The sequence below is a fragment of the Diuraphis noxia genome, unplaced genomic scaffold, assembly GCF_037042655.1.
Source record: "Diuraphis noxia isolate RWA-SAM2 unplaced genomic scaffold, SU_Dnox_SAM2 contig0004, whole genome shotgun sequence".
Taxonomy (NCBI): domain Eukaryota; kingdom Metazoa; phylum Arthropoda; class Insecta; order Hemiptera; family Aphididae; genus Diuraphis; species Diuraphis noxia.
In genome coordinates, this window is record NW_028301714.1 from 40,331,386 (window position 1) to 40,353,724 (window position 22,339).

General features: G+C 26.1%; 1 protein-coding gene across 8 annotated transcripts in view; it reads right to left on the reverse strand.

The window, feature by feature from the left end:
- Positions 1-22,339, reverse strand: part of LOC107163488 (potassium voltage-gated channel protein Shaw-like) — a 198,981-nt gene that overhangs the window by 8,138 nt on the left and 168,504 nt on the right. For 7 of the 8 annotated variants that reach the window (XM_089227879.1, XM_089227883.1, XM_089227877.1 and 4 more), the window contains 4 exons: positions 13,820-14,071; positions 9,775-10,086; positions 9,464-9,673; positions 7,759-7,936 (listed from right to left, as the gene is read on the reverse strand). In XM_089227879.1, the coding sequence (XP_089084005.1) occupies positions 7,759-7,936; positions 9,464-9,673; positions 9,775-10,086; positions 13,820-14,071 (952 nt within the window). The remainder of the gene's footprint in view (positions 1-7,758; positions 7,937-9,463; positions 9,674-9,774; positions 10,087-13,819; positions 14,072-22,339) is intronic. The other variant, XM_089227884.1, reaches the window with a different exon arrangement.

The window sequence follows — 22,339 nt, forward strand, 5'->3', positions numbered from 1 at the left end:
AAGAACTACAAAATCTTCTATTGATATTGGCTCATTATTTATGTAGTATAATGTACATGCTATAATACTGGAAAATATGCATGTTTTGCTTATTAAACTAGTAAACGTATTATTGTATCTATTAATTTTTATAGGTACTAAGAAAAAAATCATTAAAGTTGATTAATCTAAAATGTTCTATAATTTATTTATAAGTTATAAAAAATTTGTGTTGGTACTTTTTTTTAAATTTATAAATTAGTATGAAAAATTTTAAAATGCGTGGAGCAATAAAATTAATATTTATGTATTTAGATCTTATCACTATTCAAATAATATTAATAATTATTATGGTGGGATGAGGAATTAAAGATACATCACGTGTCGGTTAAATATACAATTAATGTCAATGGGATGCAATAATAACTTTATTGTAGTATTATTCAAGACGTGTCGATCATCGATGACGCGTGGCAGTCAATCGCTAATTATAAATACTTTGAATTCTCAAACTTATACAGTACTGAATTGTATTCTACGTAGTCAAGATTATATTCGTAGACTTTATAAGGTGTTACAAACGTGTGTTGCTTTTCAAGTATAGAATATGCACATTGATTATTCATGAACTAACTTAAAATGTACAGTATGCAGTTTTGACTGCAATGTTACAGGTATTGCATATCAGTTTTATATATCTTATTCAGCTCTTATATAAAATATATCACATCACACAGTCTATGGCTTATGATCAGAAATTTGGATCACAGTACATCGTTATTATTATTGTCACGGTTTGAGGACTATGTGCACAAATCATATGTGTGATTGAGTATACTCTATAGTGGTGATAAGAAATCACCCTTAGTTCTAGAACTAACGTCACAAATTTCATAATTGAACAGCATCTTCCCCATAAACATAGACTCATATATCATAATTTTGTATCAAATAATATCTCTTTTCATATTGTGTGTTGAGTGTACGTTGTCAAAACTATATTCGGTACGTCATGTATGATTGTCATAATCATTTCAACTGTAAACATTTACATCGGCATGAAAATTAAAATTACTCTAAATTCAAAAATTTTGAAACATAGCTCATATCCCTTTTATACTTTTAATATTATAAGCACCAACTTTTATTTTTTTGTAGAAATTTCGTGACTATACATTTATGTTAAGATTATATGAGTGATTATCTGTTGGTTAAAAATATAAAACTACTGCGCAGTGGATTTTCGACTTTTATTTTCCAGACGTACAAATTATTATTCTGTGTTATGAAATATTAACGTTCACAAAAAAATTTTCAGTAAATTGAGTACCTAAACATAATTATATTATTTATTACATATTAAAATAATAATAGGCTTTATTGATGAACCGTCTCGGTTAAGTTTCGAGGGTACTATTACTAATATGTAGTGATATTAAATGATTTAAATATTCTGTCATGATATATAATTTTCATTATTGTTAGCCGTATAAAAATATAATAAAGTGGTTACTTTTGGCTTTTGTAGGCAACAAGAGTGAAATATACCCAGTGAATACGCAATATGAATGGTAAATAAGTTTCGAAAGAGAGATATGTCACAGGTCGTACACTATTTTTCTCAATTTATCGATAAGTATTATAGTACATGATTTGGCTTTCAAAGCTTATATATTATTATAGATGTATATTTACCAATAAGCTACTTAAAAAAATGGAAAGAAACCAGAAAATCGTAGTCATATTAGACGTTCAAAATATCAAATGCATTATGATTTACTATAACAATAATTGTTACTTACGTTGTAACTTCAAACCTCGTCTTAGAGATTATATTTCACTTATTGCACGGTCTTTACACTGATAAACGGATTTACATAGATGCAGATTTAAATTCATTATTTTCTCATGACTTTTGACTGGGAAAAAAGTAGAAGCTCATGTATTATGTATTTATGTATATATGTTTTTATAATAAAGTATGTTTTATGATGTAAATTACTAAAATTTAATTATGAATATTCATATTAATATATTGTGTGAGAATTAATATTCAAAAAAGATGACATTTTATGAATAAATTGATAGACTGAGATTATCAAAATAATATTACGTATACAAATTTATATAACTGTTATTATTAACACAGTATATATTTATTGCATCACAAAATAAATATTGAATGAGTTTTTTTTACCTACATTTTTCGTATCGATAACATGTGAAATAATATATTGTATACCTTAATTAAAAATGTGATCAATATTAAATTATAAGTGAATATAGGTAGGTATAGATGTTATATTTAAATACATCTAATATTTCTACGTATCAAAATGATACTATCTTTGTTAGAACTCGGTAATTTTGGAAACCATCAAATCTATCGAAACCATATTATGTAGGTTACCGTAACATAAATTTTCTAAGTTGATTTAAAAATAATCTTTTACGTTTTTGAAATTTTTCATTTTATTGGTTTGGTGTAAATATTAAAACTGAAATTAAAATAAAGAGAAATCAATACTTAAATATTACAAATATTTCTGTTATTTTTTTTATATAATTAATGAATTTTGTGTATAAATATATATTAATATATAAGTTAGACATAATATTATACAATTATAAATGGTTATTAGATAAAGAAAAAAAAAATATTATTTGTGACATTATTGGTTGATATAATATATATAGTATCATGTAAATTAAAATAAATATATACACAGTACCGTACTCGGTCATAATGATAAAAGTTCTATAAAATAGATTATTATATTTAAAATTATAGAAAAACGCTAGGTATGAAACCTTATAATATTATGATCAATTTACTATTTTCATTAAAATACAATTGTACAATACGGTTGATTGTAGGAAGAACCATAATATTATGGTATCTAATCTAAACTTACTTAAGTCATATACCTATAAAGTATATACATACCTATTACCAAAATAATATTATTGATGTTTTTCTACCATAATATATGTACTAAATAAATTTTTGAATTACTATAATATAATAAAGTCTACAGCAAAAATAGCTTTTTGGTGTAACAAAATGTTAAAAATATCACTTTAGAAATTTCGTGCACATTTTACCATAGTTTATTACATCTATGTGAGTAAAATAACGCAGGATTATGTTTATTAAATAGATAAATGTGTTAAAAAAACTTAAATCATGAGGCAAATTTATTGTCAACGTATTAGTCATGTGGCACAAAAAAAAAATGAATGGTTAGATAGTAACTATTTGACTCAGATATTAGCAATGTAAGTATTAAATAAAATGATAATTTAATGAGCTTTTCACATACGAGATAAGTTTTTTTTGGAAATAAGTTATCAAATATTATTTAAAAAAATATAATTAGGTAAGTTAAAACCGACTAAATATCAGTTGGTAGAAATAATGTCATATATATATATATATTTTTTTTTTTATTAAAAACGAAAAATCCAATCTATGATGCTCAACTAAATTGTATTATAAAAGTTGAGTAAAATAACTCTTTAGGAACAGCAAAAATTGTTTTCAAACTTCCATATATAACAAAAGAGCATCTCGAATTTTATAAGATTTTTTATTAAAAAGTTGAAATTGTTCGGATTCGACATTTCAATTGAATAACACATAATAACAATAAAATATGTATTTAAAAACGTACATTCAGTCGTAAATATAAAACACAAGATACTTAACGTACAATTTTAATATACATTATTATGTCGTACAATAAAAAAACAACCCTTAAATCAGTACAGCACAATATTATATTATTCAATTTTTACGAAAACGTGCATCGTTGAAAAATTAAAAACTTAATCGACCAATATTATATGCACGTGTGCTTATTGATGTAAATTTAAGTAAATTATATACATACATTGTAAGAAAGATAAAGATACTGAATGAAAGTAAGATAGAGAAGGAAAAAGAGAAGGAGAAAGAAAGATTTTTACGTAGAATACTGACATACTGTGTTTGTTAAATTTTAAATTCATTGAACAGGAACAGATTATAATGTGTGTTTGATGAAAAAAAACTCAGATATTTCTAACGATATCTTGTAAAGCCCGTCGAGATTTATCACACCACTGCGTTCATTATTCGAACAAGTGGTAGGTATATGTGTTAAAATGGTTCTGTTCAAATCGCGGTCGTCAACAACTTATGACTATGTTTCATTGATTGATCGATCATATACATTGTAGAAGTCACCGACGATGAGAATCTGCTAAAGTTACAACAAGATATACAACCACCTATTTTTTATTTTTATTTGTTTTTATCAACCTTTTTTTTATTCGTTGAAAATATTTTTATTTTTTTTTTTTATTAACAAAATAACATTTACAATCTGTATATAATAAAATACAATAAGCAAATAGGTTTACAATTATAATAGTGACTTTGAATACATGAGAAGGGAAGCTATCCAGTGATAGGACCCATTTGAGTTGAGACATTTAGGACATGGAGTGGTGTTTCAGTTTAGGTGGTCACGACACCAACGTCTTTTGAGGCGACGAGGGGGGTTATCTGGAATTGTGGCTGAGTGTCAACCTATACCTCTAAACGATTATGGGTATCAATTGTACAACATTTAATCAATACGATTGCACTTTCCACTTAAGACATTATACTCGTATGATTGTAAATATATAGTGATTCGATCAATAAACATCAACTCTATAGATACTAAGCTACTGCACTGGCGCACAGCACAATTATTGTAAATAACTAACTAACATCCTTTCAATGCAATTTGAGAGTTATAATGTATGCACATAGTAGGTATGTAAAATATTAAAAAATTATCATAGCTCACTTTAATTATCAATATAAATAAAATGAAATGAGGTAATCAAGGGTCTAGGTAATATTATAACTTTAAAGTTTTAATAGGTGTAGGTTAGGTCAATTCATTTAAATATTAAAATTAAGAACACAAGATTAGTTTTACTGAACTCAAATTATTGCGCGTGGGTTGAAAGGTGAAACCAAATATTCTTCTGATATCCTTTTAAACTTTAGTTTCAAGGATGACTTTTCATAATACAAAATTTATATTTTGAAGTGTACCTATTAATAACTATCAATATATTTTTTGGGAACCCTAAAAAATGCGTAGGTATGACTGGAAATTACAAAAAAAATAAAAATAAAAAATAAAAGTGTCAGGAACCAAGTGACTCTTGCAATGACTTGAACAGTTGCTTATGTTATTATAGATGTACTTTTATTAATTAACACAATTTTATTGCAACGTAAAATTAGTTCATTCAAAACAGAAGACTTAAATAATTCGATTAGTGAAAATATTTCATGTTTCTAGAAATATTTGATTTGAATCGTTTATTTTTTAAGTCCAAATATTATGCTGCACGAATTATTTCAAGTCCAAATTAATTAATCTGAAAATAAATTAGCGTGTAGGTGCTCTGGTGCTCTTGGTCAAATCTCGTCTGAACACAGGTTGTATCGGGAGTCTCTTATATATTTCTACCCTATATTCCTCATAGCCCATGCGATATCTACAGATGCTGTTAACCACCAACTATGGATGGAAATACCAACTACCCCCACGCTCGAGGAAATTGCGCATCCAGTGCAGCTGCATTATTAATAGTTACATTAATACTTTTGAATCATTATGTCAAAATATTCATACTCTGACCATCGTTTTCCGGAACTCTTGTCTATTAACAGTGTGTGGATCCGCATACACAACGCCCTTCTATAATCTCATTTATATCCGTTAGCTTACACGTTTATAGTTTTTTTATAATGTTATATATTTCCAAAAATCGCTTAATTACGAATATTAAGTATTGCCTCACCTTCCTATGCATCCCATAATCTACTATTGTAATTATATTCAATTATCCCCTTGGTATGGTGTTCCACCCAGGTGGTATTTACACATGTATTACCTAGTTAGCCGTGAGCTAAGCAATGCGGGACGCTAGTCCATAGCAGGTGCAACAATCAGAGAAATCCGATCGTTAGATACGAAGTTATAATACAAATGGAGATGTCTGTTTTATTTTTGTTGCAACAACAAGACTTGTCCAGAGATTTTGAACTTTTGCTTATAATATTTTTATTAGATTTAGATGTTTAATTATTGTCTTCAATTTTAGTAATCGGCTGAGAATAACTACGGTGTTCATATTTATGTTTTAGTTTTTTTTTACAGCTTTTCTCGATTTTTAGGTTGTTTTTTTTTGTGAATATCATGGCATTTATAAAAACCGTTACTTTTGGCAAACGTTATCTATATGAAGTCATTGTCCATATTTCAGAAACCATTTTGGCACGTCCCACCACTAGCATATCAATATCTGCTTTTAATGTATGTCTCGTCGATCTTCTACTTACTGCCAATATTTATATGAAATACGTTAAGTTTTAGTGCAGGTACCATAGAATCTATTTACAATAATTATAATTAGGCATGTTATCCTGTAAATATTTCTGTCACTGATTATTTACACAGTAGCAGTGATTAAAATTTAAGCGATGTTCGTATACCAAAATACAACTATGTTCAATAGCAATTTATAACTTTGGTACCTTCCCTTGTCAAACTTTGTTGGTCCCTGTTCATGTTCTCAATTTTCATTAAGATTGAATATACGTACCTATATTCATCTTGATTCTTCCGCTATCACCTCAGAGTGCATTTATATAAATGTATTATCTTTATGCAAATACTAATCAACTTGTCATAAAAATATACCCGCTGTTATACTAGAATCGACTTCGTACAATTAAATTGTTGAACACCAATAATATGGCATTTTAATCTGTAGGGTATTATATATTAATACCGTTTTTGATTCAGATCTTTATCAAAATTATTACGTGAATCTCCTATAATTATATTATACTATTTCAATTAAATGTCATTTCACCTTGTTATTATTTCATTCATCATTATATCCGTAATTGAAACTCAACATTTTGTTTAAATTCACAAATAAACTGTTTAATTTTTTGAAACATCAGTGTCCTGCTGCCTAAAATATTACTAAATTTGAAACTTAAACAAACAAAATGTATCATACTATTTTTTTTTTTTTTGTGAATTTTAATTATTCATTGTCTACGTGCATACAAATTAAAAATTGTTTTTTATATTCTAATATGTTGTAATTTCTTATGAAATGTGAAGCTGACTTATAGTGACAAAATATTCATAAACTTTCTAATAATTGCACAATCATAAAAATTAAAAATTAAATTTCTATACACCAATCACTAATTATTATATATTTAAAAATCCTTTTTTGAATTAAGAAATGTTATTGAATCTTGCAATATTCATCAGTTTAAGATTTATCAAGGCTCTTTTATACTATTCGCAATCCTTTATTCTTTATTTTAGCATCTTATTCATAATTATTTTAAATAATTTTAATAACATTTTAACATTGCAACAATAAGATTTGAATATTAATAATATTATATTTTATTAAAATCTTATTTTGAAGATAAATTATTTTTATTACCTAACAATTATAGTAACTATTATTAGTATGTTCTATTTTGTTTTAAATAGATTCCATTTTTTAATACGATATATTATCTTTTCATATTATTTTTAGGTTTTTAGAGTAATATATCATATTAAACCAACAAAAAAATTAACTAGGCAGATACCTAATTTGTAAATGAAGAGCGATCTGAACGTTAATTTTTAATAAACATAATTTGATAGAACATCGTAATTTATGCGAGAAATTAGTAAAAATATGAAAACATACCTAATTTAGGAGGTACGAAAGTATCTTTAGCACCTGTGGTAGGAGTGGCGACCATTCTACGATTTCCTATTAGCCCAGCAGCACCCATGACACCCGCACAGACTGCGTCACAACGTTTTGGTCGAGGCTGCTCCACAGGAAGAACTCTTCTCCTTTTTTTTGGTAGCTTTGAACGGGCCTAAGAATATGGATACCAAATAAAAACAAAATAAAATACATTTAAAGTTTTAATTTTACACATGTCAGTTACAACACAAATCACAAATTATACTTAAGTTAATAGTAGGTAGTGTTTTTGCTATAATTCTTTCTTTCTTTTTTAAATTCTAGATAATTATTATTTATAAGTTTTTAAAATGTTTTAAGTTATATTAAATCAGACCATTTTTTTTTTCACAAGAAATATACAATCTGTACCCTTGATTACAATAAGAATATGAGATATAATATTTTTTTTTAATATGAAGACGTGAGGAAAGAAGCCATCCAGTGAAAGCACTACCTATTTGTTTATTAATAATTTTTTATTTAATTTTTTAATTTTATATAATTATTAATTATTAATTTAGTAAATCTCGACACCATTTTCTTTTCAGACCATTTTTAAATATCATGTTTTAATAGTACCTACATAATTTAATTCATTAAATACTTGTTCATTTTTTACAAGCATATAATATAATCATATAAATCATAAATCATAATATTTACCAAACTATAGTCTATAAAAATCTATTTGTAGTACAACCAACATTACAGAATGCGTTATTTTGTATTTTTTTTTTTATTATTATTATTATTTCTAATACGTCATTCATGAATATCTTTCGGCACTTTCAATTATTTAAGAACGGTTTTGAGTACTTTTAATGATTTTAAAAAGCATACAAGTTTAAAAAAATACCATCATTACTGTGACAATAGAAAGAAACCTTTTTTTTTAAATAGTATGTATATGACAAAGATTACTAGACTCCGATAAATTGGTTTACATTCTTCTTAAAAGTACAATATGAAGGTTTTATATTTTAAAAATAAAAATCACTTTATCTGCTGGTGAATTGGTTCATAATATATTACATAATTTATACACACACACTTATGAAACGCAAATTGTATTTAATAACAAATATTTGAAATGCTCAAAATATATATTTTGAGTTATAAGTTACTATAATATTATATCCAAAAGTTTGGAATATTTATAGTTCTTGCTTCAGATATCAAAACTTAATATTAAGTTTGTGATTTTAGTTTAATTTCTTAAAATTATATATTTTGATGCTTTTTTTAATGAGTATTTTTAAGTAAAAATATTTATTTTTATTAACTATAAAATATAATGTAAGCAAATAAATGATGAAAAGCAAAATATAATGTAATTATTTTGAAAATTATCGCTACATTATTAGATATTTGGAAAAGTAGTCATTATAAACTATGGTTTTTATTTCAACCATCATATAATATCATAATATTTGTTTTTAAATGATATATTTATATGAAAATTACGATATCGGTATCTCAAAAAATGAAACAAGCAATATAAAAAATAAAACGGCTTCGTTCAAAATGCAGTTCTGTACCTCAATATTTTTAAAGCATCGTTCCATGACTTAGCATAGGCTATCACATAGTAGGTTTATAGTCATTAAATCAAAATTTTCATTATATTTATCGTATTTTCATATAACAGTTAATATACCTGTGTGTGTGAGTAAAACATAGAGAAATTTGACACAATTACAGGAACCGGCAGCGCGATGGTCAGTACGCCTGCCAATGCACACAGCGCACCGACAAACATGCCCATGTACGTCTTGGGTGCCATATCACCGTATCCGACCGTGGTCATGGTAACGATTGCCCACCACAATCCTTCCGGTATGCTCTTGAAGTCGTTCTGTGGATTGGCCTGCCGAAAAGGATAAGAGAAAGTTAATATTGTATGAACATAACTAATAGTGCTATCGTAACAATATTATTAACTAAGAATAGGATTCAGTTGACGTTTACCTGCAATCGTTCGGCGTAGTATACCAGGCTAGCGAAAACGACGATGCCCAAAACCAAAAAAAACACGAGCAGAGTCAGCTCCTTGGCGGATGCCTTGAATGTATGTATGAGTATTTTCAGCCCCGGTGAGTGTCTGGTTAGCTTGAATAGCCTCAGGATGCGAATGATCGAAAAAAACTCTAGAATCTCGGTGTTGTCGAAACGGTGGGCTAGAGTGCTCTGCAGCATGGTGTCTGTGTAGAAGCTGAGCGTAGCCACAAAGTCGATGATGTTTACCGGAGACTTGGCGAAGTGCATGAGGTTAGGGGTTACCTACGGGATAGTGAATGTTAATTAGCTTAGTAAATTATTTCAACAATTATAGACATGTTTTTTTCTTTATATTTTAGAGCCAAGTGTATGAATTCTAAAAACATTGATGTAATCATAGAGTACATAATATTATTACAATCTATGAAAGATGGACGTATACATTTGGCCATGGTCGTTTGAACGTAATCAAACAAATAAATAAATATAAATATTAGTAATAAAAAATAAAAACGTAAAATAACATCAAACAAAATATGGTATATGTATAATATATATTTATTATAATACGCCGAAAATAGATCAGTATTAAAAATATTTAAGTATTGCATGACTCTTTCTTTATTTTATATTGACCGTTTAATTTCAAAAGTCGAAGAAGGTGTGAACTAAAATAAATAAATAAATGGTCATAAAAATAAAATTCATTGTTAAAATTTAAAAAAAAATTCACAAATATTCAAATATATAACCAAAATATTTTTTTAACTTTAAGCTTTATTTATGATATGTTAAATGTTAATGCTTACAACTATTTTATTATAGACATAGCAGCAGTGGCGGCGTGATAGGGTGTTTCATGAGGCAATTGCCTCACGACCGATTAGGTGGTGGTGCCTCCTTGAATGGATATTAAAATACACATATGGTCAAGTGGTCAACTAATACTATTTATACTAATTATATAATAATTAGGATAATTTGTACCTCACGGTTACTGGAAATACACTATGTGTAGTGTGTACAATAACGTGGTATCGTGGTAACTGCACGAAACCGGAAACACTATAAAGTTGTATCGTTATTATTTTATTAATATATTATAAAATATAAGTTATGAAGCATCTGTGTGATAATATTTAGGTAGTGGTGGTCGAGCATATATACTTGCCTCATGAAATAAAACAGTTCACGCCGCCACAGCATAACAGTTATAATGATACAGTTTACGTTTGAACAAAATGTATGGAATTATATTTTATAAATTACGAAAGGACATGGTTAGCCTTTAGCGTGTTTGTGATTGTATTAATCTAATCCTATTTTGCGTATTGTAACCACAACCATGAATTACGTGAAACCCGTTTATTCTGTTTATATTATTCTATTTATATAGTAAGATATTATATTAAATGAAACATGAGGGCGCACTTTTATCAACAGCTATATCACTTGTACTTAAGGATTATTTTTGTATTTTATTGAAGTTTTCCATGGATGCTGTTTTATAACAAAATTATAAGCCCTCCGGGCCTCTAAAAATATAATCTAAATCGTAAAACGGTCCATAAGAAATAAGATGCGTTTAATAAGCTATAACAATGAATGGATTTAAAACCGCGTCCACAGAGCTTCATAATAATAGTTATCAACCGTGGTGGCAGTAGCTGAGAAATAATATTAAATATACGAATGTCCAGGCTACTAGATAGGTTTGACCACTATTATGCAAGATAACTAATTGGTTGCGGATGGTCTTTGACGGTTTCCGTGTATTATTTATTGTGATCAAACTTCAACAACCACGTTTAATTTTAGCCAAAAGCACGATTCTTCGTCTCCGAAGCTGTTACTGGATTTAAACTTTATGAGTTTGTGAAAATCCTGTTCCCCACATTTACGTCGTTCGAAATTACAACATATGTTTTTACCGAATAGTCTTTTAAATGGCGTTTTGGGAACGTTAATCACCCATGTGGAATATATGTAGGTACAGAATGAACTTTTGCGGAGTCAAGGATATTATCATATCTGATTATTGTGGTCTATGGTGTCTATATACGAGTTCAAAAATGTATATAATATAATTGGTAGGTGTGACACAGCGTATATCAACAACATTGAATTATTTCCACGTTGAAACATCGTTTTTAAGATTTCTAACCTTAAATGTATTATTTGATTTAAAAAATAATTAATATTTCACAGTATCACTTTATATTAAATAAATATTATTTATTTTATATTTCATTATCCTTTGAACATTTTAAGCATAGGTACTGCATAATATTATGTTATATTATAGTAGGTAATATAGGTTATATTTCAGTTTCCGTAATTAATCATAATATATTAACAAGAGAATATTATATTAATCCATAATAAGTGTTTTGATAAATAATAATCAAACCATTAATTTAACAAGATTTGTATCATAAGTATTTTTAGTTTATATAAATTAGAACAAATTATTAAATAAAAATTATATTTATTCCAACGTCAACAAAAGATACACAATATATAGTTTTATAAATAAATTACATACCCAAATAAACAAATTTATAATACAATTGTATAATGTTAATTGTAGGTATGAAATAATATTATATTGACTAGTATTATACTATAAAATATAACAGTTTACCTTATGATTTTTAGCCTTTTATTTATGATTCGAATACCAACAATTGCAAACTATTTCCAACAATATTGTTCATTTATTATTGCCAAAGTAGATTTTTTATCTGTTTCACAATGATATTGGCAAAATATTACGAATATTTTTATAAAATAATTAAAATCACATATTTTAGTGTTGCTTAATTGTAATTGTGTACTTCAGCTGGAGCTACTGTTGTGACTTTTCAAAACTGCTTACATAATTGTCTTTTAAACTATTGATGAAACAAACACAACTAATAGAACTAGTTTTTAAATTTCAATTTAACACATTATTATTTTAGACACAACTTTAAACATACCCATAATCAATACTAAAATATTTATGATTCGAAATCTACAGCTGATATTTTATTCTAAAAGTGGATTATAATTTGGTAAATAAGTACACTATACTGCATATTATGCTTATTGTAGGTAACTACCTACTATATTATATTGATGGTATTAAGTTAATCCATTATATAATGATCATAATATTCATAATTATTTCAGTTATTGCATGTTTTTATATTATAATGGAAGTTAAGCAATAGATAATTAGGACCAATTCGATTCTAGTTGTTTCTAAATGTATATATCTTGAAGTGAAACAATATGTAATGTACATGACAATAAATTTTTTGACGATTTGTCAAGGAAAAACATAATATTATATAATAATATTCGTTGTGTTAACAGTAAATTATTATGACCATTCGTGGGTTGAATTCATTTCATGCTACATTTCCTTGAGTTAAAATATTATAATATATATGATTGTTTATATTTTTATCTGCAGGTATCATATTTTACGATAAAAGTGATGAACAAAATCATATTGTTATTGGTTATTGACGTGTGGAAATTTAACGTAAACCCGAATAAATGGCTCTATAGCAATTTAAAAGTTCAAGGTTACAGAAAATTTAAAATCAAGTTAAGTCCACCGCAATCTTATTTAAACACTATTATCGCGTGCCATTTCAACGATTTAAGGATTTTAATTAATTCTATGACGTGTAATGTGTTATGTGTATGAACCCCAATATATTGGCTTCGTAGATGACATAATCGTATTATGTGATTCAATCGATCATTCTGTTAATATAGTTGTATATATATTATATATAATGCAATTTTGATAAAGTAATTGTTCAGTTTTAATCTATAATAATATGTTATATTTGATATAAGACAAATACCATACAAATATTTACCATACATGTTTTAAAATACAATATTTATACGTCTTACTTATGAAATATTTTTAAAACGATTTAGTTTTAGTTTTTAACTTTATGATAAACGACATAACCGAATAATTCAATTCATGTGCATTTTTAATAGTACTTACGATGGATCTAGCTAGCAATTCAAATGTGAACCAAACGTTACAAACGAGTTCCACGTAGAAAAAAGCCTCGTGAGGATCGGTCCGGTCCTTGCTGAGAACCCATTCCATCGGTGGGTCTTCGCCTGGGGCTGGCGGCCGATCCTTGGGCACGGTAACGTTCCTTAGTGTGGCTACTCGTAAGTCAGGGTGAGTTTTTAGCGCAAACGAAAGTACGGACACACATATAAAAAACACCGATATTACAGCGACCACCTGTAAAATATAAAATATCACAAATTTTACATTGTATCAAATACGTGATACCAGGATGTAGTGATTACTTAAACTATTATTTATGTATTACAAAACTTAATTATTATTAAATAATAATAATATGTTTGAAACGATTAAATACGGCAATAGCAAATATTTAATTTTATTCCATCGAACGGTTAAGATGCTGTGAAATAAATTCTTGTTTATAAAATTATCTTGTTATTGTTTCCACATTTGGTCTTTAATACACGTGACATAATTTCTGTAAATTTTCAACGAGAAATATTGAAGTATAATTATTACCATTTAAATTGTGGGTCTTTTAAAGTACTTTCGTTTTTATTTGTTTTTTACTGTTCACAAAATATTTAAATGACCCAAATTGGTCAAGTAATAATATATTCAAACATTGACAACATAATTAAATAATTTAGATTATATTTTATAATATAATCTATATAAAATAATATAATATAATGTAATATAATATATTTTATATATAATATAATAATGTAATATAATTTATATAATCTATTACCTATTATATTTTATTTTATATTTATACTTAAATTTTTGATTTATGTCAAATGTTTTTTTTTAATAATGCAGAAATAGTATTTAACTGCTTGTTTTATGTCATTTTCACTATAATTTTGTACTAAATGCTTTGCATAGCACTTTTATTTCAATACAATTAATTTAATTTTTAGATTATTTAATACCTTAAATTAATAATATTATTACATCGTTTTAAACATAAACATAAATAATTAGATATTTAGGTAGTTGTACCTGTAGGTAATTAATATATTTCGCTGTGGTTTCTTCTATAAAGCTAATATGAGTGCTGTACTTAAAAACTTTTTAATTGTATTTAATTATAATTCAGAAAAATTATTATCTTTTAACCTCACGAGATTCATTATTATTTATTTATGGTTATTATTGTGATGATAGTAGGTACAATATCACCAATTAGACCAATCACTAACGATTAATTTGTCCACACATTGAGGCTAGAAATATCAATTCACTATTAAATCTCGTTTGAAGTAGACCTCAAAAAATCAAAAAGAACTTAATTCCAAGATAAATAACAGTAAATATCCAATAAATCATCAAAAATGTAGAGTACTATGTAAAATAATAACTACGAGTAGCAATAATAAGAGGGTTTCGTAACTTTATTATGTTATTGTATAATGATACAGTATAATCATTTATCATCAATATTGCATGAATCATATTATAACCATACTTTTAAGAATTATTAGTTTTTACATAAATATTATGAAGTAACAATAATAATTTTTGTTACAGTTTAATAATATGTAGGTGGCTTGGTGAGGCGCGGTCGTACGCTCAATCTGCGGAAACGCACTGAGCGTACGTACCGGCTGCAGTTGCTAGCTCCCGGATGGGTGATCACCCAGGATTTTTAGCAACATATCCTTGCCACACACATACACAAACACGTGTTACAACCCTACCCACTTAAAAACCTACAAACAAACATACAAAAATAATCCCTACCGTACCACCCCACACCCAATGGCCTATGTTGCCGCGGGTTCTCCTTACAAAAAAAAAAAAAAATAAATAAAAATAAAAATATGTAGATATTGGTTAAAATTAATTAAATTCAATTTAAATAATCCGTTTAAATACAATTTTGAAATTTTGATACCTAATTAAATATGTAGTCAAAATTAAGTTTAGTAATTGTAAGAAATTTAAATTAGTTTTTTTCTCTATAATTAAAATTATGTTCAGTTATACAAAACGTACATGAGAATAACAACAGAATACTATTTATATTAATTTAAAAATAAATACATAAAAAACGAGTGCATGATATTTATTTTGTATCCAAATATAATGCCGATACCTTGCAAGAGGATAAAGGATAAAAAAAAAAACTATTATAAATAAAACTGTTATTAAATATATAACATTTTTGTGTAAAAATTTAAATGTATGGGATACATGTTTTAACATAAAATGTTTTGTGCTTTGTAAAAAAATGTACTTTATTCCACCAACTGGTCAGGATGTATAAATAGTTTATATAATATAATATCTTGATATTTTAGTTACCTATTCAATTTTAAGTTTTAACTAAACTTCTTAATTATCATATGTAGAGATTTTATTTTTACATATATAATTACATAAATATATTATAATAAATACATAATGTTTTCATGATTTTTTACATATTTTCTCCAGTTTATATATTATCTGAACGCTAAAACCCATACTGTAATGAGTAATGACATAGAACAATGTTGTTTTATTTTAATAATTATTATATATTAGATCTAGACTATGTGGAATATGTCACTTCATTGAATCTACTTAACTTAGAATAGCTTCAAACTAGAACTCAAAATTAAAATATGTCTTTACCCTCATCCATAATTGATATTATATTCTAAATGATATTGATTAAGACGTACATTCCCAGGATTACCTTTTCTCGCTAAAGTACGGTTGTGGTATTCATAGTAAAACATTAGCTTTACATATATTATAAAATTGATCACCAGATTTATATAAATAATTATATTGTGGTTACAATCAAAAGGGATTTTTTGTTTTGATCGAAAATAATGGATTTAAACTATTTGTATGTTAATTTTTAACAAGTATACATTCTATAAAATTAATTTTACAAAATAATTGAATCGTAACTGTATAAAAAATTCAAAAAATAATAATAGTAATAGACAAATAAAACTTTTTTTAAATATGACTACATATTACTAATGTTACTACTAATAACTTGAATTTCAATAATTGATTACAAAACCAATTAATCAATATAACATCAAGATTAAGATAAGTGCGAACGCTCCACCAGCTATTGAGACAAACATTTCCGCTAGTCTCAAACCAAAATGAAAGCATGAACAAATTGTTAGAGTAAAATAAGAAATATTTGTTATTTACAATAACAAATAATAAGCTTCAATTAAACTATTATATTATGACGTAAATAAAAAGATACTAATTTGGAATATTCGCATTATACATATTCCATGGTATACCTTTATTTATATTCTGCCTGAGTATGTACAATATTTAGTTGAAATAAATCATAGGCATTATAATTTATTACAGATATTTATGTATAGTATTATAATAACGTATAAGATATAATAAATATGGAGTAGTGTTTTTTTTCTCTAATGACTATGTTTTATTAACATATACATTTGTTTACTCGCATCACCGTGAACAGAACATAGCAATTGTTGTTTAGAAAAACATTTATCTTTGCTCTACTAAAAAAAAATTGTCTTACATAGTTATGATGGTCAACACTTATCCGGGTCATATTATATTAAAACACCTTTGTTTCACGCGTACGAAGCAAAAATTCCACGAAAATCTACCGGATTTAAAACACCAATTATTCACGTGCCATGTTTCGTTTGAATATTAAATAATTTTTTGGCTTAAATAATTTACCACCGGATTAAGCCGTGAATAAATTATTACCATGCTTTTTAATGTGCTGTTTTATTCATCGGTACAATATGCAACATAAATCCTAACGTTATTTTTAAGACAAAACACGTCCATCAAATGCCAAATAGTGCGCGCAAAGGTGTTGGGGCCATAATATACTATTTAATTACAAAATATTATAATATATTATGCCGTAGCTGATATTAATAATTGTAATATCAACGTCAACGGCAAGCCTTCCGTAGACCACGTCATATTGACCACAAGGACTCAAAAAATTTGGTATCTCCTTCTATGTATGTTTTAACACAAAACCGCCGTACATCAAATTGCAATAACAAAATTACCGTGACAAAAACAAAATCAGGCAAGACCTTTCGATTAGACTGCATACGAAATTGTTTATTGTCTAATTGATTTATAACTCGGGCATATAAAACAAAATCTTTTATATTTCTGTAGTTAATATGCTTATTTCGAATTATTTTTAATTTGTTATCTTACAACTACTAATTTCACGTACTAATTTATTTATTATTATATAAATATATCAATTCAGTTATTGACCATTGTATTTAATAATTTAAAATCTGTTAAAAACATTCAAATAAATAGAAAAATAGATATATTTATTATTGTATTTAAGATTCTGAGCCAAGCGAAGGTTAGGTATGATATGATCTTTTTATGTCTATCATCGCCCTTTTGGAGCAATCACAATAATTTCTATTTTCAACTTTGGAGGTATCTTACTGTAGAGAATTGAATCTAGCATCACTTCAGGGGGTCTAAAGTATAAGCTATATAGTAGCTATAAAAATAATGAAAAAACACAAAGAAATAAAAATATAGAAAAGATAAATATGTATGCAACAAAAATTTGTCGACCAAATCGATTATATTATGTTATTTTGTTCTAATTAAAAAATGAACGACGTCATACGTGGATATTTTACGTTTTCACTATATATTCATAGTAATTAAATAATATACAGACTAATTTTATGTTATTCATACCATGAAATAAACCTTATATTTTTGGAGATACAGACAAGTTGATAATAATACAATAATTTAATTATGTGGATGCGGGATGTTATTATATTTTAAGTTACAATCAACTTTAGTAGTTAAGAGTTCGTTTTAGAACTGCCATAATATGTACTTATTAATTACTGCAAATATTTGACTCAATTTATGTAGATGTTAAGTTTCATCTTCTATAATAATTATTATTTAAAAAAAAAATCATATAGATACATACTGTAATTAACAAGTTTTATATTATATTCGTATATTTTAGTTATACATATTTTGTTGGGTGGAGCGGAAATTTCTTAATAGGTACACACTACACAGTTAATTGCGACTCACACAGTCATGGATTTGACTTACGCTACATTTTTAGCATATTTTGTTTTTTTAATTCTGAAAATAAAAACTTTAAATTGATAAAAAATGTTTGGATAAATACAAAATAACCTAGATGTGAATCTGATTATAAAATCAATTGGTAAAAAAATGTATCTAAGTCAAGTAGTTTATTTGTTAGAATTTTTTTTTTATTTAATGAGCCCTCCCTCTGCAGCATAGGCCATTGGGTTTTAGAATTTTTTTTATATTAAATATTTTTTTTTTTTTTTTGTTAACGTAATGACTTTTTGAAAAATATGATTTTTAAAAAATTTGTTAATATGAGTATATTTCTTAAATTATTTACTTATCATATAAAATTAACAATTTTTTTTATACGTTTAATTAGCATAATTTTATTTCTATTTTTTGTCTCTCTGAGAAACCTTGTATACATAGATAAATGGATCACATAATCTCCAAACTACCTATACTTGTGATATGCATTGACAAAGACTCTGAGATCGTGTCAATGAACAAATACAGATAAAAAAACATATTTTGTGGCCCAATACCAGTGTAATTAATTGTAAACAAATATTGTATACGAAACAAGATAGAAAAAAAAATGTGACCCAATTACCAATCACCTTATTTTATAAACGATTAAAATTACACAGTGCATATCGTACTGGTCTCTGTTTTGAAAATAATAATATTGCCATGTCGAATCAGAAACGAAATGATCCACGCTAAACATCATGTACCACAATTGCATATACAGTGCGCCGTTGAATTCAAAACGTACTGCAAATGAATTGATTAATGATACATTCAATATTCAAATAATATTATATTCATACGTTTAAAAAATTGATTATATTTTACCTATTTTTTTAAGTATCAGAAACAATTTGATAATACAATCATATGATTTTGTTTAAATTGGGACACGATTCAACAAACATATTTTGTATGTGTGTGTGTGTCTATATGCTCAACTCAGTACGTTACTTACCAACAGTTTAAATTAAATTTTAATTTTATAAAATAACCGGTAACGCGTTTTTAATTAGCATTACTGTTATTATCATAACAATTATGAACTATTACAAATACAAAACAAAAAACGAAGAAAATAATAATAATTCCACATGAAAAAAATATACGCCATATACATCGTTTGGATGACAATTATGATTATTATTCGTTTACAATTTGAAAGTATATAAAGTTATATCATGTATAACCAACTATTAAAAATTACGGTTTATAAGTTTTAAATATAATAACCTCAGTGACATCTGATAATTTTGTAGGTCATTATTTGATATATATATATATATATATATATATATATTTAATTCATTCAAAGATTTGCTTTTACTCGTTAATCGTTGACTATATTATAAAATTGTATCCACAGTAAGATTATACAATGATAATAATCACTTGATTCATTTAAATAAAGCTATTAAGTGTTAATTACTAATTGCTTGCTACGTAAATTCTTTGATTTATTTAACGCATTAACATCAAGGTTTTGATTTATTTTCCAAGCAAATTATATCCGAATACTAGATAATAAAATAAATATAATTAGTGATATTTGTATATAAATAAATAAAAATGTAATTACTATTGCTTCGTATCATAATTTGGTTTATTGGGAATAATTTGTTTTAGTATTTAGTATAATGATAAAATACACTTAAGGTAAATTTAATACATATATTATTATCTACCATTCAAACTAATCAATATTTACATGTAATGTGTTATAAATAAATTTTATACATACAAACTTTTTAAAATATTTATAACAATATAATGTTATCATTATTATATCTCGTGCTTGCATAACGCAGTAGAAAATATGTTAGAATAAATTAATAATGAAGTGTATAACAATTTAGATAACACATTTTGAACTTCAATAATAAAACAGTTGGTACGTTTAGTTCTTAATAATTGTGATGTAAAACTTGATACGATTTTTTATTTTAAACATTGTTCAACTTATTTAAAAAAATTTTATTTTCATGAAGTTTCTTAATTTTTTCTGATAACGTTTTTTAATACCCATAATTTACTATCATTAATCGCAAGCATTTAATAACTAAGATCTTCGTTACTTTTAATGGTTATAGTAAAACGAGAATCAATAATGAGTTTTCACAAGATAATAAAATTATTTTGTTATAAGCCAATAAAAACTCAATTTTAAGCTAGAGTATAATTATATAAAACATGTTATGCTCGAATAAATAATAATACTCACACAATCACAATATCATTTTTGTATGTGTAGACATACAGTTTTAAAAATGAATATAATAATACTTGTTCTACATTAATCAATTATATGATAATACCTCGGTAAATCATAGACTGTACACGTAAAATAATATAGGATTTTGTAGTGATAAGTAGCTTATATCGGAGCTCAGATAATTGCGTGTAGTTGTATGAGCGTGTGCATGAATGGAACAACGAACATATAATTTAGCTCTGTTGTTTCTAATGTACAACAAACAATGATATTTAACTATATTTATTAATGTCATATATTAAGTTAAATACGAACCTTGTCAAAATTATATGTTATTTAATATTTGAATAACACATTTTTTTTTTAGCTTGGGGGAATATTGTGAACATATATAATTTATCTAATTAGTTATTATTAATAATTATATTCGATTTTATTACTATGTTAATAGAAATATTATGATGCCAAAATGCGATGTCTATGGTAGTTGGAAACTAAATTAAAGTATTGTATAGCCATTAGCACTCAACAGTTATATACATCAATAATAAATAAATAATTATTCATTAAACACATTTTTTTTTTTACTATTGTATAATGGAAATTATACTAATGCAAATTCACCTTAAATTTAAGATGTTCTTTATCGCAACATATACTAATCTACCAGGAAGCCAAACTCTGTCATGTTTCACATTATATTCGAATGATTGCATGCAGCTTTTGCCATTTTATTAGAACAATAATTCTTTATATGAATAGTATGAAACGAGTGTTCAACTATACTAAGTTAAATATTATATAATGATGCTAATGCAATTTAAATTAATAATTAGGTAACACATTAGAATATTTCATAATTGTATCATTTTATGTTAGTCAATAATCGACATAAAGTATAACTAAGCATTGGACCGTAAAAATTGTCAAAAACATAAAACATAAAACTTTTTTCCTCGTTTTACGTAGCGTAAATGGCATGTAAAAAATCCCTTGAAAGGTATGAATTTCATAATAATCTCAAAATACGTAAAATGTTTAAATAACGTATGTACCCTAAAAAGTATCGATACGCAACTCACTCTACTTGTATAATATTTTCAATCTTATAAATCAAAACGAATTGATCAAACTGTCAGATTAAAATGGATGCGTTAACGACGTTA